This window comes from Mixophyes fleayi, chromosome 6 (genome assembly GCF_038048845.1).
Source record: "Mixophyes fleayi isolate aMixFle1 chromosome 6, aMixFle1.hap1, whole genome shotgun sequence".
In the NCBI taxonomy this organism is placed as follows: Eukaryota; Metazoa; Chordata; class Amphibia; order Anura; family Limnodynastidae; genus Mixophyes; species Mixophyes fleayi.
In genome coordinates this window covers 196,363,035-196,388,821 of record NC_134407.1, presented here as the reverse complement: position 1 = coordinate 196,388,821, position 25,787 = coordinate 196,363,035, and the positions used below count along the sequence as shown (strand labels likewise).

Here is a 25,787-nt window from a genome sequence, read left to right as displayed (position 1 = left end):
GTTGCGAATTTGCACAGCAGGCCACCCTATTCATTGCATTTTACAGCGGTCATCAATTTCAGCATGAAAACATTTTTATATGGTTTACTGTGATAAAAGGCAAGTTATAAAATATATATATATACATACATACATACATACATACATACACACAAAAACAGACAGATCCTTTGCACTCACCATGTAAAAAGGGGTTGCCCACATTGTAACATTCCCTGTTTTTAATATAGAACAGTATTCAGTACAGCATTAATTATGTGTATGGAGAGTGCAGAGTATCCCTGTTTTCTTGTATGTGTAAATAAATATATATATATATATATATATATATATATATATATATATATATATATATATATATATATATATAGCTTTCTTTTAATACCAGAGTACAACAACTCTTTAAGCTATGGGCATTACATGGTGGGTGCATGTTAAATATTTACCTTTCCATATAATTCTTTTCTTAGCCTCTTCCACAAAATATCCTTATACTTTTTTTATTTTGCAACATCTAACGTTTACAGGGATACTGAATAGGAGTACTTTATGTCAGCAAAACGTATTCTATATAGTGTTAAGGGTTAATAGAAACTGAACATTTTTTTTTTTTATGCTACCGTAAGATTCTGTTAATGTAATCACGATGATCTACAGGTATGGAATCTATTCATTTGGACAATTTTTCTTTAATATTGAAAAACATGCTTCATATATACTAAATTGTATTGAATAATGACCCAGTCCATGGTATTCCCCTTATCATGAAATTGTTTAGCAGTGCTCCTCCCAGTGTATGTAGGCAGAGGTACTTGGTGATTATATCAGGGTGTATGACATCATTCCAGAGCAACAATTAAAAAATAAAAAAAATGTCTTCTGGGTTTTGAAAACATTCTGGATAACAGATTTGCGGATTAGAGATCCCCCTACCTATAATAATATTATTACTACAGTGTTTCCCGTATCTTTTATAACTGTGTCAGTCCTCGCAGTGTACTGCTTATACAAGCAACAGGAACACAGGAGGCCAAGCAAGATGTACAACAGCATATTGTGTAAATTAATTGTGCATGACCATAATCTGTTTAATTCTGATCTAGACAGACAAGGATTTTATACATTGATATGTGCAATAATGTGAGGTTAGTAATGTCTTAGTAATCCAGCACTAATAGTTTCTGGCTGCTGTGGGGATCGTGACATGGGTGACAGGTGACAGCCCAACAAGTGCCCCGAGACCTAGGACATAGTCACCTCTTGCTGCATGGAAAGAAAACATTTTCAGTCATATATTCCTCCTTCAACAAAAATACCTTTCCTGGAACGAAGCTGCAGCGTTGTGAATGACCTATTTTCCTTAGTTGTTCTCGTCCCCGACACATTAATTGCAATGAACGTTTCTCCTAGACTGGACTGATACACGGGTCTTTTTGCATGTTAATAAGATGTCTCTGTATATCATTACACTGCTCTACATGACATTAGCCCAGTATGTCATTGGATTGAGTTAATACATGGCTCTGCATATCATTATATCACTCTCCCCCGTGATATTTCATGGCCTATTATTATACGACTTACGCATGACTTTTAAGTAAAGTGGAGTTGTAAATGACTTAATAAAAAGATTGGTTGACATCACTCAGATGGGATCATTTGCCTATGGCCACCTTTAGCCTTATTAGTCCTGCTGAAAGTCAAATACCAATGAGAATTACCAAGCTTCCATCATTCATAGCGCAAATCTGGGTTGCCATTTATGGGGGGGGTTTTGGCGGGGAGGGTGTTTGTCAAAAATAAAAAATAAATGGTTGCACACTAGGTGGCGCTAGTTTGTAACCTAGGCATGCTCTGGAATTTGTGGTCCACCCCAACAAGGCTAAAAAAGTTATGTGACTACATCCATCCATCCATCCATCCATCTGCAGCTGAGTAGGAACTCAGACAGCTCAGCAAGGACAAGTTGGTGGAGGGCTGGTACGTGTCCTGCAGGAAGCCAGTGACAATTGACCAGTTGAAGACAGGAGAGCCCGACCACAGAAAAAGTGGCCACAGTGGCTGAGGGGGATGGTTTGTGTGTTCAGCCACTGAAGCGGGAGTTGTACAGGGCCTAGCTGCCCACTGGTTACTGAGGGGGGCATGAAGACAGGGAGGGATCTGAATGGGGCAAAGTTTTTTTTTTTGTTCTTTTGGAAAGAGCCAATTTTGGCTAGAGTGCACCAAAACTCTAGTCACTGACCAGAATGCTGCTACCTTTGCGTCTATACTCATCCGAACGGACAAGACATTAGTTAAATTATTGGCGAGGTGACTTTAAACTTAACATGTCATCATTTTTATAAGGGGTATTTGAGAAATAGTTATATATTTTATTTTTGGTTTCAGTTTCTGATTTTTTATTTTTTTTCCCCCCTAGTGTTTCTGTAGCCACAGGAGTGTGGATGGATTTTAAAACAAATATGAATTACAGATAAAAATAAATAAATACCAGATATATTTATTTGCTAAAAAAAAATATTTACAAAAGAAAATAAAAATGTGTTTTTTTTTGTTCAGGTAATTAGGTAATATGAAGTCAACTGATTCTTGTATTTACCAATCCCAGAAGGCAGGGATAGTAAATGCTGCCCCCTGTTGGTCAAGCACTGTCACCGACAAATTAATCGCATCATTTCTTCAGAATCTGAAATCTTTTCTCGAGGTTTTCCCACTTCCGCACCTCGTGCGACCTCTACGGCGTCGATCTTCTCCCAGTCAGAGAAAGAGACTGTTTGAATCCCTGTGTTGGGAGAGGAGGAGATTACCAAGGAGGTACAGAAGCCAAGAAACATGGTCAAATATGAAAGCAGGGTGGAGAAGTTGGGAACAAGTATCGGAGAAAGAAACATGACTAGATATAAACAGAAATAATAAAAAACCCGTAGAGACATATAGGAGCCAACACTATTCAAAAACCTTTCCTACCCCTGAGAAGGAGAAGCTCTCTGATCGCGGAGGATCCTGGTCGAGGCTCTGAAAGGGGCAAAGCCCCCGATTTAATATCCTCCAACAAGGCCTGAGCTGTATCAAAACTGTCAGCCATTGTTGTTGTGATGACACCAGTGGGACCTCTCTTCACCCAGCCACTGCAGTAAAGTCCTGCCAAGAAATGGAATGTAAAGTGGTTAGAGGACTGTTGTCAACATTCCAACATAAGAGCGAAGGGAACGATGGAACACTGACCTGGAGTCCCTTGGACTCTGCCCATACTGTTTGGAATCACACCCTTATTAGGGCGGAAAGGCACTACTGGGGAGATTGGGACACTTTTATATCCAATGCTGCTGAGGATCAGTCCACAGCGTATCTCTTCTACCTGCCCTGTAGGGACTGCCACTGCTGTGTCTCCAACTCCCTGAAAGACGGAAAGGAAAATGAGCTAGAATCAGACATCCTAACAAATGTCATATGCTGCATATAATGTAATTTTCAATGTTCGCACCTCGAGTCGTGTAACAGATAGTCTGACACCAGCAGCTCTTTTTCCATCTTCACTAAGGAGCACAGCCACAGGCTTACGGAAGAAGCGCAGACCCCATTCTCGATCACTTTGGGCCAGATGAGAACAGTCTCTCTCTTTTGGCTTCTCCAATGCAGACTTTACTAGTAATTCTGTCAGCCGTTTCCTGGGTCTAGGAAGGTCTAAAGGGAATGATGGGAAAGTTAGGAGACCAAATAAACCAGAAGGGACCATAAAATTAAACAGAAACCAAGATAGGGCAAAAAGGACAATTGTACAATAATGAAGCTCAAAAGTTTCATGGGTGACGGGGAAGATCTCACCGATCTGCTCACCTTACCTTTTACAATGTCCCCGAGGCCATAGAAATCCGAAGGATCATTTATTGGACGAGTCCCTGGCAGGTGAATCATCTCTCGCAATTCCTACAATGAAGGATAATCAGATAATGTTGGAGTTTTCAGTATAGGGTTAGGTAAAGCTTAGTAGAACATTTAACATACAAATATATGCAACCCTTATTTATTAATTTTTAATTCTAGCCAGCAAGTGTTACTGGAGCCATCAGTGGGTTTCAAACCTTTGTATAGAGGAGATCTTACACGTATCCATACTGAAGCACAATGCATAACAGTTCACACCATATGGATGGCTTTACTGCATTGCACATGGCAGCAGACTAAGGATTTGTAGGCAAATGGGAGTTAAGTTTCAAGGCGTCAAAGCAGCATACAGAACTCTAGGGGGTAAATGTATGAAACACCGTTTCTGCAGGTCGCCGGAAATCGGCGACTTTGCAGGGCAAATTTAAAGCAAGTTTGCCTTTACAAGCCATCGCCGCTTTAAATTTCCCCTGCAAAGTCGCCGATTTCCGATGACTTGCGGAAACCGATGTTTCATATATTTACCCCTTGGATTTGAATCAATTTTAGTATGTGAACAAGGGAGGTACAATGATAACCAAACCTGCTGAGGTTTCAGTGCCCTGTGCATGTGGTCAGTGCAGAGTTCATAGTGTAGCAGTACAGGGAGTTTAATGTTAATGGTCAATGGCAGCGATGCACATTGACAGCATGTGAGCGAGCGACTCCTTTGAATGCAGCACTGCAAATGTGTAGTTGATAGATACAAAGAAATGGTTTTAAAAGATTTCCACAAGAACTTATCTCTAGACATACAGATATCAAAATGACTAGATGTCATAAATATAACTCCGCTGACTGGTTTGAGAACTATTGACAGAAAACATGGCATGTAAAAAACAAACGACAAGTTGTTTACCTTTATAGTAAAAGCCACCTGCAGGGGCCCCCGGCGGCCAATGAGCCAAACTCTCTTAACACGACTGTGAGAAATGGCTTCCAAAGCAGACTGGGTGATATCAGTCTTCTGTAAAGAGAAAATACAAACCTGGTAAGTAACTGAACAGCTGACAGTAGCAGAGAGCTAAGGTTTGGTAACTCACTTTTAGCAGCTCAAGAGGAGATAGCAGGATTCTTGCGATGTCGAGTGCTACGTTCCCCTGTCCCAAGATGACGGCCGTCTCACTGCCCAGGTCCGGCGACAACTGTGACATAGGAAATAGATTATTAACATTTATATAGCGCCAGCACATTCTGTACGGAACGAACACAGCAATAAAACAAGTCCGTGTAATACAGACTGAGAGGTAGGACAGCCCTGCTCGCCAGCTTACAATCTATCGGATCACATCATACCAGATTTTCTGTGGCATCTGTACTATTGAAATAGATGCGTGAGATCCCGTAAGTCCAAATGATTCACAAGTGGAGGCCCACACAAGAGGAAGGAGATCTGAACATAGATGTACAGAATATAGTAGTGGGTGATAACATACATGATGATGCACAGTGCACTATGCTATCCAACACCACTATGTATGCTACATATGCTTAATAAAGGTTTATGCAGGGTCCTGCTGCGTTCGCTTATAATATCAAAGCTTAAAAAGCAATTCTCAACCCCATAATAAAAGTTTTGCATTTAGCACATTGACAGTAATTAGAAATCACTTGCAGGATACCCCAACAGCAGAACGCCAGGACTCTCCAATGTGGAAGAGCGGGTCCAAGTGATTTGTAATTGTCAGACTGCTGCACAGGGACTCTAACACAGGGTTCCCTCCATGACAGGTGAGCCACAGAGGGAAGCCCTTTAAAAGCTGCTGAAGATAGTGGGCTGGAGGACAGGAATAGATGGAGCACATGTCTTTTACATCAGTGGCGTGACCTGAACACCTACGAAGTGCAGAGGACGCGCAGGATCGCGCAGCAGTGAACCCATCCCCACCGTCGTATCTCAATAGCAAAGATGAGGGATTAAGGGCTCACACAACAACATAAGAAAAAAATTAAATAATTTTAAAAAAGTAAATCAAAATAGTCTGGGAAATCTATTCTAGAAAATAAACATTGTCTAGAGCTTCATGTTTTTCATCTGCATCTTTGTGTGCAACAAACCCTCAATTCTTTTTGCATTCAATTCTTCTCTGAAATGGGGAAGTATAGACGCATGTGAAAAACAAACAAAAACAAGCCACGAAAAAACAACAAGCATGTGGTCAGTACTGTAGCAATTGTCAATCAAACTGCAGATGCATAAGGAATGTACACAGAGGTGCAGCAAGGTTATACGGCACCCAGGGACAATATATTGCACCCACTTTATGTCAGTTATTTAATGCAACACTTCCAGTTAGCCTTGTTAGTGCTGACTTCATGACCATTTTAAGATTACCGCTGAAAATGGGTGTGAGCGGTTTCTGATGAAGGGTGGACAGAAGTGGTGAAACAAAGCTGCTAAAGAGAAGTTAGAAAGAAAAGAATAAAAGGATATTGTTTAATTCACAAACCAACATTCCATTGAGGTAGACAAGTATTAAATAAATGACATGCACTGAAAGCAGAGGGCAGCAGCTTTAGGGGGGATTTAAGGAAGTAGTAGCAAGGTAGAACAGCCATCCAACGAGACAGTAAAGGCTAATACAGTAGGGGAGTTAAATATTCTTGGGATAGACACTGGGCTATCCTAAATCTGGAAAAAAAGGATAATGATCAAATAGTGTCTGAGGTTTTAAAATGAAAAATGGCCCAAATGGTTCTTATATGCAGTCAAATTCTATGTACTTTGTACTGATCTGCCACCTGTTTTCTATGTACTCTTTGCAAACAACCGAGCGTCAAAACAGAAAAGGTGCAAATGTCATTGAAATAAAAACACTGCGCATTAAAAGCTTAATAAACAATTTAAAATGATAAAATATTTTTGGCAGTTTGGCAGTTTTTGGCGGTAGGTCTCTTCTTGATGTGGACAGAGGCAACGTGCATCGGAATCTAGCCAGGCCCGAATTAGGGAAATCGGCACTGGTTCAGGCACTGACAGTGTTATACCTGACAGCCAATAATTCCATAGCTTTTCAGATAACGAGCGCTATGATTGCCGGCACAACACAACGCGGTCCAAAATCAAGTGGGTCGTCCATCGCTACACCGCTATGTGTACATCTGTGTGTAGTGGTGGAGGGCACGCAGTGTAAAAAATGGAATTGAAGTTGTAAATGGTTGTTTAAACTAGATGCAAATTGTATTTGTTGCCATGAAGAATGCATTTGTAAGTAGCTTGCTAAAGGAGGAGTAGGAACTGAACATGATAAAAGGCATCCAGCTTCTAGTTTGATGAGGATTCTTAAAATCATCACATACACCAAGCTTTTAGGTAATACATCTAACAATAGAGATTTCACAGAATTCCTACACACTTTAGTCGCTCACATGTCTATTGTCCGGAAGTCCATTGTACCAGCCCACGAAGTCTCTCGCTGAATACACCCCCGGCAGCTCTTCCCCAGGTATCTCCAGCTCTCGCTTATCCTCCGCTCCATAGCTCTGTGTGATGGAGACAGACATCAGGAGAGATGGAGAAAGCACTGGGCTTACTATCTCTATTACTCTCAGCACTCACCAGCACTATAGCATCGTACGCCTTCCGCAGCTCCTCTACCGTCACATCTCTCCCAACGGTCACATTCCCTATGAAACAGCAGCGTTCGGAGTGGGCAGTCTGTGTAAAAGTGTTAATAACGTTCTGTATGGAAAAAAAAAAGAAGAAGTGTCAGATAGAAAAGATTTTTTTTTCTGCCTCGTCACTAACTCTATTAAAAAGTTTAATAAATGATTTCATTGCATCACAAAGTGCTAAAACTCCATTCCAGAGCATTTAGACAATAGGTAAAAATGGTGCGCATATAGTACACAAAAGTAACACAAAAAATCAGTTAACCTTGCTATGACATTAGTTGCCTTATACAGGCAGGTTGGGATTAGTTGTTGTCAAAGTAGGCTAAGAAATTCATTAATCCTTGAACGGACTCCCAGGGAACTTGTTTTGTGTGGGACAGGAACAGCAATGACAGCCCTCCTTGCAATACCCTCTCTGCAGTGCATCTGCTATGAACCATTCCAAATGGTTTCTGGCCTATCAGTTCCCATGCAGACACAGCGTTAGCACATGACTGGGGCATCCGTACAGCTACAATAACAGTTTTTGCCTCTCTTTAGCACACAGCAACACAACTATAAATGCTGGCAACTGATGATAATGGCATACTGGACAGTGTACTACACTAGGAGGGGACAATATAATGTTCTGGGTGCAGTCTGGCAGTACAGCGTATACTGCAGGCTGGTATATAGAGTGACCTGTATAATTCCAGACACTGGGCCTGATTCATTAAGGATCTTAGCGTGAGAAACTTCTTATTTCAGTCTCCTGGACAAAACCATGTTACAATTTAAGGGGTGCAAATTAGTGTTCTGTTTTGCACATAAGTTAAATACTGACTGTTTTTTCATGTAGCACACAAATACTTGATAGCTTATTTGTACACTGAAATTTAAAGTTGATATTTGTGTATTACTTGAAAAAACAGTCAGTATTTAACTTATGTGCAAAACATAATACGAATTTGCACCCCTTGCATTGTAACATGGTTTTGTCCAGGAGACTGAAATAAGAAGTTTCTCAAGTTAAGATCCTTAATGAATCAGGCCCACTGTCACTATTTCGCTTTGTCACTTTAGTCCAACATATTTTTCTGTGGATCTCAATTTTTTTTCCTTACTTTCAGAGGCCTTTGGTTGATCCTATATCCTTCAAATGAAATTCTTCCGTCTTAAATGGAATTTAGGCAATCCTGCACAGTACAGCTTATATAGGAAGTAGGATTGACTACTAGTATGCATTTAGTAGCAAGTATTATTATTATTAGGTATTATTAGTAGGGTTATCTTTCTGCAGAGAAACACTGAGTGAAGAGCAAGTGCTTTGTCCCCTAGATGTGGCCACACATTGGCTGTTCCTGACACTTGGCATGAGCACCATGCAACAAGACCATTGTTCAATACACGTGAGTGGCCCTGATCTATTCAGCGATTGGGCCAAGTAAAACATGTTTTTACAACTACATTATCATGCTTCAGTGAAGAATTTGTTTTGGCCCATGCATGCTGGAATATCGCTGGTCATTTGACCAATATAGTCAACTTTAGCATTTCACGGTAGGTTGACTACAATGACTGCAATTTCCCTACCAAGCAAAATGTTTTCAAGTCTAGATGGGGCAGTACGGTGGCTCAGTGGTTAGCACTTCTGCCTCACAGCACTGGGGTCATGAGTTTGATTCCTGACCATAGCCTTATCTGTGTGGAATTTGTATGTTCTCTCCTGTGGGTTTCCTCCTACACTCCAAAAACATAGTAGGTTAATTGGCTGCCATTAAATTGGCCTTGGGGGTGTGTGTGTGTGTGTGTGTGTGTGTGTGTGTTAGGGAATTTAGACTGTAAGCTCTATTGGGGCAGGGACTGATGTGAATGAGTTCTCTGTACAGCGCTGCGGAATTTATAGTGCTATATAAATAGCGGATGATGATGATAATGGGTGTTCAGGTATGAAAAATAACTTGCTTTTTATAAATCCATAATGGTGGACCTGGGGAAAGGCTAATTTTAGAGCAAATTTATTTTTCTGGAACGTTGGAGGATATGTTAAGCATTCCTTTAGTGTTATAGCCTATTCAAATTCTAAAAGAAAAACAGAGACCGAAACTTTTCATGGTCTGGATTGCCGGTCTGCACTGTGTTGTTAGAACATCCAAATACTAGGAGCCCATTAGGCCTGCATGCTAACTCATCATTGGCCTTTTGGTAACAATTGTAAAGCAGTACAGCCTTCTGATGTTTGTTTTATATAAATGAATGACATTGTCTTGATTTAGACCACGTACACAAAAATTAAGCTGTAAACGTGCCTGTTTTAATGGCTGCAATCATAAAATAAATTAGCTTGTTAAAAGGAAACTATGTACCCACCTCCGAAAAAATAAACCTAAAAAACAAACAAAAAGTACAATCCTCTTTGGTGGGGGCCCAGATTTTCATGGGGGTAGAGGCGAAAGATGACAGAGATTACGGTGGAACAGAATGTTTGCACCAACCAATGGGAGGAGACAGAAGTCCCTTGCAAAGTATACAGGTGGCAATGCTGTGCTTAGTGCAAAAACAAGATTTCATTTTGTGGAGTGCTATTAACTAAATGAATAAAGGGGGGTGGGGCGTTTATATTTTCCTTACTGTGCAGAGGAGCGCACAGACATTTCCACTTCACGAAAGCGCCACATTTAATAAAGGCAGTCCCCATTTTCCCTCACAATCATATTATATTTATGATTAATTTTTATTTATAGGGCACCACGAGGTGTCCGTAGCGCCGTACAGGGACAAATGAAATTACAATACGAGGTGAGACAGCACAGTACAGTAAACAATAAGCACAGTAACTCAGTGAGCTCAAAACACAGCTAGGGGAGGGGAGAGGGGAAGGTCCGCATACGACGGAACCCAAGAGGGAGGGTACGGATGACAGGGAGACCCCCAGAGGGGAGAAGAGGGAGCGAGAGGGGAGAGGAGGGGGGCTAGGTAGCTGGAGAGCAGAGTTAAAAGTGGAGAAGACAGGGGGAAAGATGACCATGCTCAAAGGAGCGTACAATTTAAGACATAAATATGTGGAACATCATCTTAAGAACAAAGCTGCAGTGTTCCATCTAAGACAGAGGTTGGTTCTAGAGCAGGTTGGACTTTCGGTGAGATGTCTACACTCTTGCACAGTGCACCTCCCTGTACACTGAGCGGGAGGGTCTCCTGAGAGTGTAGAGGCCTCATGTACCTTGATGTGCATCTGGTGACCGATGATCTAGTCGCAGCTGTGCAAAGAAAATGCATATTGTGCTGCGCATCCAGCGCACTCTGCAAGTGGGGTCCACTGTGTCTTCAAACCATAAACACTGTCTTTGTTAATAAGTATAAAGTGCTTATAATACATTTACCCGGAAGTTGGGATTGTTGCGGAAATTTGCACAACATTTAGCCGTGTTGTGGGACATCTCAGTCCCACGCGCAGCACGTGAGTCCTTGCACGTCTGTCTCTTATCTGCAAGGCCACGCTATCTACACACTGTTCAAGGGCTCTTCTCTCTTATCTCACATATACAGCCTTTCATATCTTTTTCAAGCCATCCAACTGCTCCCAATATACAAGCCCCTGAGAGGAAGCAGATCAGATCTTTGGACATCTCAAGGTGATAGACAGTGCCATCTATTTCTGAAAGATTTAGGGCCTGAGTCATTAATGAGAGTAAGGCAAAAAAAAATGTCTCTTGGACAAACCATGTTACAATTGAAGGGGTGTAAAATAAGTTTATTATTTTGCATGTAAGGAAAATACAGGCTGTTTTTTCATGTAGCACACAAATACATGATCGCTTTATTTTTACACTGAAATTTAAAGTTTATCTAGGACATGACCTACCCCAACTATAAATCTGTCCTTACATATTAAATTTACCTCCCCCTCCAATGCAACATGGTTTTGCCAAGGTGCAAAGTTACGCCTTTTTTTTTGCTTTGCTGCCCTTAATGACTCAGGCCCTTAATGACTCAGGCCCTTAATGACTCAGGCCCTTAATGACTCAGGCCCTTAATGACTCAGGCCCTTAATGACTCAGGCCCTTAATGACTCAGGCCCTTAATGACTCAGGCCCTTAATGACTCAGGCCCTGTGTAAATTTCACAAATCTTTTTTTAGAGGGACAAACTCTTTTGGACCAACATTGCTGTCCCTGCACAGTTAATGTCCGCTGCACACAGCTGTTTGTATGCAATATAGTTGGGGAGGATTCATCTGTTATTTCCTCCCATATCTATGAGCATTCACTTACCTTTACTTCAGGGTGATCAGGTGCCACACCAAAACGGACCAGGCCAAAGGGGACAGGAAGTTTCTCATAAATATCCACCACTGCTTGTGTGTGCTGCTAAAAATAGAAAAATCACATGTGACTTTATTTTGTTACATAATTAAGCAATTTTATGCAAGAAAAACAGAACGCTAACATTGTGAAAACACGTTCTTAAAATCCAAACTTCCACTTTAATATTTATTCTGTCAACTGATGACAAAGAAACACCGAGGTATTTTCTGATTTTATCTCAAATGGGGGCAATCTTTAAAATTTTGTATGCTCTGCTTCAAGATATTTAAGCCTTCCCTCCCCCCATCCACTGACAGAACATTGCACACGCTCTTACGGTAATCACCCACCGCTTTAGATGGAGGCGAAATGTTTTTCATCTAAGCCAGGGGTTCTCATCTCCAATCCTCAAGTGCCACCAACAGGTCATATTTTTAGGATTTCTATCTGTGGAAACAGGTGAGATAATTACTGACCCAGCCAAATAGATTAACTCATCTGTACATGGTTAATAAAATCCTTAAAACCTGATGACCTGTTGGTGGTACTTGAGGATTGGAGTTGAGAACCCCTGATCTAAAACAAAAACCTTAAGCTCACTTCATTGTCACAATCATAATTGCTAAACAGATTTCATTCACATACAGTAATTTTTCCTTAAACCATCATATACAAAGAAGCTTGGCATTTACCATTTTACCTTTAGTTGTTTCTTCAGGCTGCTATTACAGATTAATAGTTCTGCACAATGTCATGTGACTACCATGGCAACCACAGTCACACAGCACATGATGTAGTGAGCAGAGAGCCATTGGAACACTTCTCTGAGCTCTGCCCGCACTATACAATCCCCTCCCTTGTTCTACCCCTCTGCCATCACATGATATGCTGACAGCTGTGAGAATGTGTGTGTGACTGGCAGCAATACTTGTCTGTCCTCCAGAGAGGTTTTGAAAAGGAGATAACTTGTAGGAGGACAGCTAAAAATGACAATGCATGCTTAAAAGCTACTTAACTTGCCAAATAAAAATCTTCTATGTGGGATTGCTGCTTTATTTAAACAGTTAGGAATTATTCCACAGATAAGGTTACAACAAGAATCCAAAGTTAAGAATTAGTCATTCTGTATAGGGATTTACAAGAAAAGAAGAAAAATAAATACCGTAAGTATTGTTTAGTACCACATTCAACAGCCAGCATTGAGAGATCCGCTCTACGCTATAGACACAATGCCATATTTTGCAACAGGATATAACTATTTATAAACATACAGACAACTAACTATTAAGTGAGAAATGTAAAACAAACTGACTAGGACTGGACAACATAACTGTAATATAGGTTTCACCACTAAATGGAGATTGTAGTGATGTTAATTTGTCTAGCATTCCAAAACATTTATGGGTAATTAAAGTTATAACACATACACACTTCAGTAAGCATTTGGGAAATTGTGCAGAACTCATGTTGTAGAGGCCAGGATGCTGGGAAAAACACTAAGGGGGAATTTAATTGGCCGCGTTACTGTAAAAAGTAATGCGGCCTGCACACTATTACTGTTATTACGGTAATAGTTTGCTTAAATACCGCCATTACGGTAGATGCAATGCTGGCTTTTTTCAGGGAGCTGCAAACAGAAAGCCGAGCTAAATTTACCGTAATAACGCCGATTTAACGCAGCGCTAATTTAGGGGGGAATTGAATTCTCCAAAAGTACCCCAGGGGCTATGTCCAATCACACCAGAAATTAATTAATAAACCTTGACACAGTTAAACCTAATTGGGAGAAGTTGCTGACTCCCCAAAGAGCTGAAAACACACAACAAAACGTTAGAGCAGTGCAGTACAAGGTAGAAGATATAAATAAAAATATATAATATTTGATTGTGGCAGAAAGAATAGATGAGGAATCGATTATTATGTAAAAATCTTTAACGTTATAAAATACAAAACAGCAGAGATCAGCACTGCATCCCATAGGATTCCTTGTGATGAGCCACATAGTGCTGATCTCCTCTGTTTGTATTTTATCTTGATTTATTGATTTTATGCAGCATGCTGGAAAGACAAACATTCTTTTAGAAAATATTATAATCAAAACTGAATCAAGGTTTTTTTTTCTGTTTTTTTTTTTCTTCAAACTTGAGAGAGCTTTATCGATTCCATGTCTAGCGCCATCAGATACAAAATTCAATAAGGTTTTAAATATACCACCAGGTATGAAACCAGAGGATTGTTTATAATGGACAATAGCTACAACAATTAAATTTCATCTACATGATGATTTTTTTCATTTTAACCACAGACCTTGACTACAATATAGCCATATTTTGAGATATTTGTTTTTCGGGATTTGGGTAGCATAGTGATCATTCAGTGAGAGCTAAACCTCTATAGCACCTCTGTTTCATATTCGGCTGCACCTGGGACCTACGTCATGTTTATATAAAATTGTATTTCAACTGACTAATGTTTTTATAGACTTGCTTTATTCTATGTCAAATTGATGTAGTTAACTAACACAAGTCTATTACTTGCTGATATTCCCTTCTTTGTCATTTTGAACTTGTAATATTCACTTTCATACAATCCTGATTGACATATACTGTATGTTTGTATTTTCCATATTTGCTTCAATAAAAAAAAAGTTTTGGAAAAAAAAGAAAATATAATTTCACAGCATTTTTTCAGATACAGTCAAATTCAACTTATAGTGAAGGTCACAAAGTTTGAGAAGGAGCGATGGTACTTAAGAACCTATCTGCCAAATGGCCTTAACAATGTATTTCTGATTTTAACGCGAACAAGTCCTATTCCAAGAATCAGGAGTTATTCTACTAAATTGTGGAAACTAACAATGATTTTAATTGGGCAACACAGTTTTCAACTCCAATCTTTCACTATCTGCAGACTATCTTACAAGGGTGTTGTATGTGAATTGATCAGAAACGCAGTTGATAACAGAATTCTTTACCTTCAACAAATGTTGTGCTGTGTAGAATCCAGCTGGTCCACTGCCAACGATGCAGATTTTGGGTGGGTGGGAAGTGGAAGTCAGTGTTCTTTCCGCACCTTAATAATAATAATTACATGTTAAACGTTACTGATAATCTTGGAGTCTTGTAGATACATCGGATAGTAGATCACAGAGACTATAAAACTATTATTATTGGATTGAGACCTTTGCAGGCCTGTTCTAAATAGATCTTGGGTCAATTTCCTCTTTATTCAGGTACAGTAACATCCCTACTCTGTATAACTCCACTCACAACACTGTAAAGCAACAATCCCCTAATTGCTTGTTAGAGCCTTCCTGAACAATACTCCTCTTAACACTGATGCAGTATTCATACTTCCTACTAAAATGACCTCTCCAGTCAGGTCACTGCATCCTTCCCCTATCCCCTCAAATTGTGTCCCAGCACAGAACTGGAGTTGGTGAAAAAGCAACAATGATTGTGTGTGATGATTACTGTACACATTGTTTGAACAGTAAAACAAACTCTCAACAAAATAGAAGATTAAAAAACCACACGTTGATTCTTTATTAAAATCAAATTTCCACACCTAAGCGCTTTATGAACAATATTTTTAATTAAATGTTCATATTTAATTGTTTTGTTACAAATTACTGACATCAGAAAAAAAAAGTAACATTACTACACTACATTACGTGGTTAAAAAAACAAAAACCAAGCCTAATCAAAATACTAGAGGGAGACATCAGAAATAAAAACAAATGTAACCTTTTCTAATGACATAAATTGCAGTGCTCACTTAAGTGTGATTTGACACATTAGAAAGAAACTATTCTTTAAAATGAAACCAACAGTAACACACAGCATTGCTTCTTTAAGGCAGGAACACTGTAAAGCAGTTTTAGGCCAACTGTGGCTCTTCTGCTGTTGTGGAACTACAGGTCCTGCCGTCAAGGGCATGCTGACACTTGTAGTTCTACAACAGCTGGAACGCAACTGGTTGCTTAAGTTTCATACACAGAATTCTGAAAAACACTGAACAAGTCAGTGGCATGAGTCTCCATTACTGCCCACCTAATCCAGTCATGTCACAGTTCAGCCCCTTCATCCATGTAATACACATACAGCAGCGCTCTCAGACATGTCACAGGGCAGCTCCTTCATCCATGTAATGTACATACAGCAGCACTCTCAGACATGTCACAGGGCAGCTCCTTCATCCATGTCATGTACATACAGCAGCACTCTCAGACATGTCACAGGACAGCTCCTTCATCCATGTAATGTAAATACAGCAGCACTCTCAGACATGTCACAGGACAGCTCCTTCATCCATGTAATGTACATACAGCAGCACTCTCAGACATGTCACAGGGCAGCTCCTTCATCCATGTAATGAACATACAGCAGCACTCTCAGACATGTCACAGGACAGCTCCTTCATCCATGTAATGTAAATACAGCAGCACTCTCAGACATGTCACAGAACAGCTCCTTCATCCATGTAATGTACATACAGCAGCACTCTCAGACATGTCACAGGGCAGCTCCTTCATCCATGTAATGAACATACAGCAGCACTCTCAGACATGTCACAGGACAGCTCCTTCATCCATGTAATGTAAATACAGCAGCACTCTCAGACATGTCACAGGGCAGCTCCTTCATCCATGTAATGTACATACATCAGCACTCTCAGACATGTCACAGTTCAGCCCCTTCATCCATGTAATGCACATACAGCAGCACTCTCAGACATGTCACAGGGCAGCTCCTTCATCCATGTAATGTACATACAGCAGCACTCTCAGACATGTCACAGAACAGCTCCTTCATCCATGTAATGTACATACAGCAGCACTCTCAGACATGTCACAGGGCAGCTCCTTCATCCATGTAATGCACATACAGCAGCACCCTCAGACATGTCACAGGGCAGCTCCTTCATCCATGTAATGTACATACAGCAGCACTCTCAGACATGTCACAGGGCAGCTCCTTCATCCATGTAATGCACATACAGCAGCACTCTCATATATGTCACAGGGCAGCTCCATGCATTACTCTCTACAGGTTACCTGCACCGCTCCCCTAACTGCTCCTAGCCCAGATCTGCTCCAGATCCCCCAATTCTGTGTCACTGGTCTCACCCAGACATCTCCCGGTGGCTGCAGAGCGGCTCCTGCCCAGGAGCATGCAGCGAGCTCGGCGCCACATCCAGCTGCAGCGGGGCGTCATACCCAGCGACACAGGCCAAACCCGGAGGCTGGAGTGACAGCTCCACCTCGCCCAGACACCTCCCGGCCGTCAAGGCTGCACTTTGCCTGGATCCAGATACCATAGAGCCGGCCTCCACCCCCTTATGGAGCAGATATCTGCCACAGCGGCCTTGAACATTGCCTAAAACTCCGCCTCATGCTACATCACTGATCTATCACATGAATAAGGCTGTCACGTCTGCATTACTGCCAGTTTGTGCACAGTTCTTATAGTTGGAAAGACTTGTCCACCCATCACCAAAATGCTACTAAAATTTTAAGTTGTAGTTAGATAAAGCTTCATAATAATGATATTCAGTTTAAATCGTGTTTGCTTTGTGCCAACTGATTAGGCACAAAAAAGTAATTTGCAAGCATATCTTGTATCATCTGAAGGAGGGGGGGGGATGTGATTAATGGATCCTTATTTCTCAAAATATTGCATTAATTAACATAAGTCACTGCTGTTGCTGTTTTGCTTGTTCTGTCAAATTAAAATGTAAACTATATATACTCTAGAACTTCAAAAAATAATTATAATGAAAAAAAAGTGAGTATTGTTATCATTGCCAAACAATCAATTGTCAACAGACATAGAAATGGATCTTTGTTGCTATATACTGGCTTCTGCATCAATCTAATTTATTCATTAGGTTTAGTGAGATAAATCTAGTGAGGCCACTATTTTCTTATTGTATAAAAATGGAACTACCCCTTCTTAAATTGCAACATGAGTGATATAAAATAAGTTTAGCTATTTTTCTTTTTAACATAGCAAGTAGGTTGAATTTCTTGAAGGTAACAGGTCACTTGATAATTAATTACTGTATCTATAAAACCTGTCTTTGAGGGGGGAATTCAATTGGCTGCGTTACTGTCGAAAGTAACATGGGTAATCTTTAACGCTAGTTTTTGCTCGCAGCTCAGGGAGCCCTGAGCAGAAATCAGGGTTAAAATTACTGTATTAACGGTAATAGATTTAACGCTGCGCTACTTCAGGGGGAATTGAATACCCCCCTGGATGTTATTTTGGATGGTTTCCTAAACTTGTATCCAGGTTTACAAATGTAGGGAGATGTTGTTTAAGAAAGGGGTACGCACCTAGGAGGAAATGTGATCAAGCACCCATGGCACATGGGCACCCCCCCCCCCCCCCTTCTCGTTCGCAAAAGTTGAGAGGTATTCTAGTAGGGATAGCAGAATCCATTAAGCAGCAGTAATATTATCACAATTACATTACTACACCCAATAAGGTTGTGTTATTCTCCTTTGTTGACTAGTGTCGCCACAGTCAAAAGGGGGGTGCAGCGTATGTGGAAAGAGCAAGATAATGGTACTGTAGATCACTTTGCTCTACAATATCAAAATAAATATATTTTCCAGGTTTAGTTCTACATGAGGAAAGTCCACCACCTCTCAAGTTTCTGGAGCCAATTTGTAAAAAGATGATTAGCCCTGGGGGGCAGTTATCTTTCTGCTCACTTTGCCAGCATGTCATGCTGCGAGGATGGGTGCTCATAGGTTAATGCAGGTAGGTACATCGTTTTGTTTTGTTTTTTTACTCTGGATTACTACAGGAAAAAAGATCCTTGTGGATTCATCGGTTCAATAAAGATTGCAACTTGAAATTTAATGATTTGATTTTTTTTTTTACAATTGTATATGTTTTATTTACTGTCAGTTCACTGTGGATATAAAGGTACCCGCAGGTGTTAGATGCAAGGCCATGCTTATACTTGTAGTTCTTAGAGAGCCAGCATGCCCAATCAGTTAATAGCTGCCAGGGCTTGCTCATACTTGTCAACATTTTCATTCTCCCATCTGGGAGACCCCAGAGTAGAGATGCTGGGGCAGATTGTATCCCTCCAGAATTCCCACCCACGTGACAAACATGTATGCTTTACTCAGACCACATAAAGATACATTTCAACAGTAACTTAATTATATATATGAGAACAAATGATGGTAAGTATAAATGGTGCTAACAACTTCTAACAGTAGGTTACAAACAACAGAAAAAGATATTCAACCTGAATGGTACACAAGGACAAATTAAAAAAAAAAAATATTCTTTCAAATAGTCCAAAAAAGTCTATATCTCTGGAGCAGATGTAAATTTCCAGTAGTCTTTTCCACAGTTTGTCCACACATGAAAAATAAAAAGAATCACATCATAGCGTAACTTCTCTATATTCACTGATATCGTATAGATGGCTCTATACCACCCATGTGTATTAGATCTTAAAAATAGTAACACCACGTGATTCGAGTCCATCCCCTTTGAATTTTAAACTTACAAGAGGTAAATGTAAAATCAGCCTGTCATAGAAATATTGAGATGAGTCTCCTCTTGGTTGTTCGGATCAATAATGACAACCAGACTTCTTGCAGTGAGTACCGGAAAGACAGAGGCTAACAATAGTACATTATCTCTATAAAAAAACGATTTAATGCACATAGATACATAAATAAAAACACAATAAAATCAATCCATTTTTTTCATGCAAAGCTTTCTAATATCCCGGAGTACTGGTTGATAGGATGGTCATTTTAGACAAGTAGATAGACGAAGGTGGGTTGCATCCAGAAGAATAACTTTTTCGTTTTGTATTAAACCTACATGTCAAATATTTCCTTAAAAATATACACCTTATTAAACAAAAGGCTGCAAACATATTAAGTCATTAACAGCTAGTGATAAAGCGAGAGTGTTTGTAAGTGTTAACAGGATATCCCCCAAGTACAAAGAAAGTTTATATTCTCCAGGGCCAGTACGGATGCCTATGATATTGTGGTTATTGTGGATCCTAGACACCAGTGGCTCTATCAAGAGAGTGAAATGGAGAGGAGGTAACAGGCAGCCTTGTCTGGTGCCATGCTCAATAGGGAAACGAACCGAAGCGGCACTGCTAGCAAGGAGGGCAGCAGAAGGGTTATGGTACAACGCAGGAACTCGACCTTGAAAGCCCATTTCTTTGAAAGTACCTCTCAGAAAGGGCCAGGAAACCCTATCAACGGCCTTTTCAGCATCTAGAGACTCCACCAGAGAGGGGGTAGAATGATTTATAGCTGTAGAAATTAAGTCTATTGCCCGCCTCGTGTTATGTGCAGCCTGGCAGCCCGGGATAAAGCCCACTTGATTGGGATGAACCAATGTGGGGATCAGAGGGACTCTGGGGTAGCGGTCAAAGGGAGGCATGTAAGCGTGCCCTGAGGGCTTTACTTTAAGACCAGAAATATGTCATTCTCATGCCATGTGCACAAAGTCATTCATTTTTGGATATCATGATGTGCTCGTCTTCTCTGTGACTCCAAATATTCTGTTTTATAAGCACAACATAAAAACCATGTGGGTTCTTCATCAGGGGTAGGCTGGCACATATTAGCCCGGGGGATGAGACTTGGGTCAGCAGCCAATTAGGGCCCCCCAGGCCAGCCAGCCCCTGTTCTGTAAAGATTTATCCCTATTCTATCAACAGCTGCAAGGCCACCATCTCCTTAGCTTCGTCATGCGGTCAGTGGGTATGAGGTTTCGTTTTGGATTAGAAAACCCTATCAAAGGCCTTTCCAGTAACAAAAGACACAACCAGAGCAGGGGTAGACTGTTTGTTGGCTGTTGGGGGCTGGCTGCCAAATTTTAGCCTGAGGGGTGAGACTCGACTCAGCAGTTTATTAGTGGAACGGACTGAGTGGCATATGCCCAGCCAGCCCTTGTTCTTCATAAGAGCTCACCAGTATTGATGTACCCTTATACCTTCAACAGCTGGAAGGCCACCATCTCCTTGGCTTCTTCATTTTTCAGTGTGCGTGACGTTGTCCCCAAGCAGCCAGGAATAGCTAGTGAACGGAACACAATGCATTATGTTATCCTCAATGTATTACCAACTGATAACAAGGAGCCTGATTCATCAAGGATCTTAACTTGAGAAACTTCTTATTTCAGTCTCCTGGACAAAACCACGTTACAATGCAAGGGGTGCAAATTAGTATTCTGTTTTGCACATAAGTTAAATACTGACTGTTTTTTTATGTAGCACACAAATACTTGATAGCTTATTTGTACACTGAAATTTAAAGTTGATATTTGTGTGCTACATGAAAAAACAGTCAGTATTTAACTTATGTGCAAAACAGAATACTAATTTGCACCCCTTTCATTGCAACATGGTTTTGTCCAGGAGACTGAAATAAGAAGTTTCTCAAGTTAAGATCCTTAATGAATCAGGCCCAAGATCTTAGCCACCCACAAGAGTCCAGGCTCGGGAACTTGATTTTGTAAATCGGCTGACCCAGTTTCATTGGGTCACAGAGCAGCTACAGATGCCTTTGTGATGCAAAATTTTTGGGGGGTTTTAGCACACCATAAAAAACTAAATATGTTTGTTTTTTTGGGGTGTGCTGCTCACAGTAAAATGTCACAAGACAACAGTATATGCTGAATGTACAGCACACTACCTGGAACACAGTATATACGCTGCATGCAAGAGAGGTCATCATCCTTCATTATAAAGTCCATGTACAATATATACACAACTGTACTCATTAGATACATTTAATGCTATTGTGATGTGTATACATATTATGGACCTGAGTCATTAAGGAAAGGAAAGCATAAAAAAAGAGTAACTTTGCACCTGGGTAAAACCATGTTGCATTGGAGGGGTAAGTAAATTTAAACTGTGGGGACAGATTTATAGTTGGGGTAGGACATGTCCTAGATCAACTTTAAATTTCAGTGTAAAAATAAAGCTATCAAGTATTTGTGTGCTACATGAAAATCAGCCAGTATTTACCTTATGTGCAAAATAATAACTAATTTGCACCCCTTGCATTGCAACGTGGTTTTTCGAGGATTATATTTACTCTATTTTTTGCCTTGCTCTCCTTAATGAGGAGGCCCTATGTCTGCACTCCAAATGGTGGGGTGTATATAATATTTCTGTTAGAATGTTTTTAGTGACGCAGTATATCTAGTGAGATCTCAGTTCTAAATTCATGGGAACCCTTTTGATTAGATAATGCTTATGAACCTGCTAATTAATAGAAATCAAAATACTGTAATTATCATACACGTTAAAAATATTTCTAAGTACACTATTGTAACGTAAGCATTTTACCTGAAATCAATTATTCATATATCATTGTTGTCCTATAGCCTGGAATACTCATAATTTCTGCTGTTAGCTTTATCTCTCTACCAAACTAGGCTTGCAAAATATTCATACAATTTGTAAAGTTGTGCAATATGCAGACTCTCACTTGCAAATATGGTCATTAGAACCTTGATATGAAAAAATATTTTGACAGCCTTTCCTAGATAGCCATTTTTGGACCAGGCATTTGAAAAAAACATCTTTCATGTGCCATTTCAGAAACATCGCTATAGCTTATTATAAAACCAACTATATTGAAAATTGCAGGTTCCTTACAGAAATAATTACCATCCACAGATGAAAAGGACTGTGATGCCCTTTATCCTCAACCTTATTTGCATTGAACGTTTGAAAAAGGAGTTAGTTAATCAATAAAACAGTAGGTTATTATCCACTAATCTGATTTCTTTGACTCATCCATGGCAGCAGACATCAAGGGGTTAGTTCACCCCTCTTCCATAATCAGGACAAGAAAGAAGACACCAGGAGGGTCTATAGAACCCCAAATTCTGTATATTCTGGCTCTACCCTCAAGCATCTGCCAAGGATGACTCATTGTCTTCAGTCTTTACCACGGGAATACGTCAAGATTAAAACCTTACTACATTTTTCTTTCATGTTTACTGTTCTCTAATATTTTAGCCTAGTCAGTTTATTGGATAATCAGGCCCTGGCCTGAACAGAAACATACTAGTAATACTTGAACTGAGGGATGGGTAACTTGCTGCCATGGAGGAGTCAAGGATACTAGATTAACAGGTAATAACCACTTCTAGGATACGCCAAGGGATAATGCCGAAGGTGCCACCTGCTTATATAATTCAAAGCGAAGCTTAATAATGAACTTACGTTTTTTTTTATTATTAATAATAATAATAATAATAATAATAATACAACACTAAGAAAGTTCCTCAAAACCTTGCATCTGTCAATGCTTGAAAATTGATACAATAGTTTATGAAATGTTTGTACAGAAGACCATACTGCTGCCTCGCAGAGTTCTTGAATATATGCAGATTTATTCTCAGCCCAGGAGAAAAATGTGCTTTGGCACTTTCTGCCATAACCACTTTATTGACAGCATAAGCTTCCTGAATGCAGGATTTTATTCATCTTGCAACAGATGCTCGTGAAGTTGCCTCACCTCTCCTTGTGCCATTTATTCAAATAAATCGTTACTTTGTTTTCCTAAACTCATTTTTACTTACATACATTTTTATGGCTCAAATCGTCTAAACAACGGAACTTCTTTTCCTTTGGATTCTAAGGTTTCGGACATAATGAAAGAAGAATGATCTCCTTGTTCATATGCAATTGAAAGTCCACCTTAGGCAAAAAACATGGGATTAGTTCTGAGGACTACTGGTCTTAACGTATAATAAGGCTCCTCTGCCCTGAATGCTTGTAATTCTGAAACTCTCATTACTGAATTAATGGTAACCAGAAAAATAACTTTCAAGCAAGGTCATTTAAAATGATGTCTGGCAAAGGTTCAAAAGATGAGTTTGTGAGAACCTCCAATACTAAGTCCCAGGGTGCAAATGATGGAAGAAAGCAAGGTCTAATCACATATTAGTTTGAAGCTAATTTCTGAAGTGGGAGGAGCCGTGGATTTTCCATTTTCCTGTTATTTCTGGTCTCCGCTATGTGGGCTGTTGGCAACCCTGCCAGCTGGTATTCTGCCCATAGTAGAATACCGTCTCACCTCTTTGTCTGTTTTACCCAGTTTGTTTATTAGTTTACTGTGTTTGTCCCCAATTGTAAAGCAATTGTCCCCAATTGTAAAGTATATCGTCCAGGTAAGGCTACAGGGATATTCCCTCTTTCTATGACCAGAATCGGCACATTTATAACAGTCCATTGCGAGTTTGATAGTCCAGAGTGAAGACATTTGTACACACAGGGGGGAATTCAATTGATCGCGTTGTTTGTGAGAACCTTCCCAGAATGTTGATGTTGATTGAATATAGCAAATGTTAAAAACATCTGTTGAGCTTGATGTATTGGAATTTGGAGGTAAGCATCTATTAGATGGCATTAAGAATGGTCCTTACTGGCTCCATTTTGAATTGGAGGTGGCGGTATGGAAAATTTAAGTGAATGGTACATGATAGTTTTACAATCAATGTTGTAGCAGAAGTGGCAGTAGGACATAACACCTTATACCTGCCCACTTAGACCCCCACCTATAAATATATAAAACGTTTAATATTAATTAACTATCATTTACTGTTCACACAGAAAGAACTATAAATAAACGGCAAAATGGAACATTCATTTGGAACCCTTAGCGGTGAAGAAACATAATATCGCCCTTTCCTCCATGAAGATGCAAGAATGCTTTAGTCAACCTGAAAGACAGCAGGCTTGAAGCAAGATCATTCTTATATATATATATATATATATATATATATATATATATATATATATATATATATATACATACACACAGGGAATTGTTTATTGGTGACCAATTTTACAATTTAAAGTTAAGTAAATATTTTCCCATACATCCTTTGTGCCAGTATTTCAGGATTGTAGTATATGTGACCTGTTACACAATTAAACCCCTATAACATTAAAGGGATCAAATCAGGCGAAAGAATTTAAACTCAACCTGTTTGCTGATGATCCCCACCTCACAGTTACACAGGTCCTCACCTCCCTGCCAAATTTAATACAGGTCCTCATTTATTCTTCTGTTCTCTCAGGCCTTAGAAGCATTGACAAGTCAGAAATACTGTTCGGCATTGTAGTATTCCCCTGCACATGCAGAAGCTTGTTAGCCCCTTCGCCGCTGAGTCTATTTTGGCACCTTTTGAGCTGGTCACATTCCAACGTTAGTATCAGTCGTGTGTTTGGTACTAGTTGGACACAGACATGCAGTCATATCCCTGAATAGCTGAAACCGCTCCAAGTGACCAGAGTGACTGACTGAGGAGAAAACATCAACAGTGTCCTACAGCAAATGTGGTAAGCTGTATGGCTGCCCTCTTGCTAGTGACTTAGTCTCTGTGGTGACTGTGTTTGTTGTATTATTTAAACCACGGTGGGCGTTCCCTTGACCTTGTGTTCTCTCACCTCTGTGACATCTCTGACTTCTCTTGCTCATCATTTCTGCTTGCAATCTATTAATAAGCAATTAATTGATTGACCTACACAAGCAAAACAGTTTAAAATAAAAGGGGTTACTTTCAGAGAAGCACTTACATGAATTGCCTTTTCTGGCCAAGGGAAATTGGCTTGGAAGATGGACAGCTTATCAATGTAAATTGATTTCCCAAAAAAGTCTGACAATTTGCTGTACCTGGTTTTAGCCTTTTAAAGACACATCTACCCCCAGGGGGTTGTGGCCTGTGACACTTTTTTCAATCACCATTTGCATGTGGCTTGATTTACAAACCAATTCTACTATGTGACCTAACTTTTCTGTGGCGCGTCACACAGATCCAATTTTATCATTAATAAATCCCCTGTGAATCTGTCCATCTTTTGATACTAAACACGTCTTAATACAGTGTATTCGCAGAGCTTACACTCAGTTCCTTAACTTCTCTGTGGGGCAGAATTCTT

The 25,787-nt window shown here is 40.0% G+C and overlaps 1 protein-coding gene across 4 annotated transcripts; it reads right to left on the bottom strand.

The window, feature by feature from the left end:
- Positions 1-2,484: 2,484 nt before the first annotated feature.
- FDXR (ferredoxin reductase) lies at positions 2,485-17,249 on the bottom strand. Of its 4 annotated transcripts, none has more exons than XM_075177886.1 (13): positions 16,882-16,971; positions 14,800-14,897; positions 12,176-12,272; positions 11,793-11,888; positions 7,484-7,606; positions 7,294-7,407; positions 4,968-5,069; positions 4,784-4,891; positions 3,843-3,927; positions 3,485-3,684; positions 3,226-3,397; positions 2,968-3,141; positions 2,485-2,782 (listed from the first exon to the last, which is right to left on the bottom strand). In XM_075177886.1, the coding sequence occupies exons 3-13, from the start codon at positions 12,203-12,205 to the stop codon at positions 2,652-2,654; spliced, it is 1,335 nt and encodes a 444-aa protein (XP_075033987.1). In that variant the 5' UTR covers positions 12,206-12,272; positions 14,800-14,897; positions 16,882-16,971; the 3' UTR covers positions 2,485-2,651. The 4 variants fall into 4 exon arrangements, with proteins under 4 accessions (XP_075033987.1, XP_075033988.1, XP_075033985.1 ...); XM_075177887.1 differs by having other exon boundaries at positions 11,793-11,885; XM_075177884.1 differs by lacking the exon at positions 12,176-12,272 and having other exon boundaries at positions 16,954-17,249.
- Positions 17,250-25,787: the final 8,538 nt, after the last annotated feature.

Bases quoted from the DNA above. Each gene is read 5' to 3' on its own strand.
- FDXR (XM_075177884.1), bottom strand. From the start codon at position 17,041: ATGACGCCCCGCTGCAGCTGGATGTGGCGCCGAGCTCGCTGCATGCTC. The intron at 11,889-14,799 runs GTAAAGAATTCT...TTCTATTTTTAG, and splicing joins CAGCACAACATTTGTTGAAG to CAGCACACACAAGCAGTGGT. The intron at 3,928-4,783 runs GTAAACAACTTG...CCTTCATTGTAG, and splicing joins AGGTGGCTTTTACTATAAAG to GAATTGCGAGAGATGATTCA.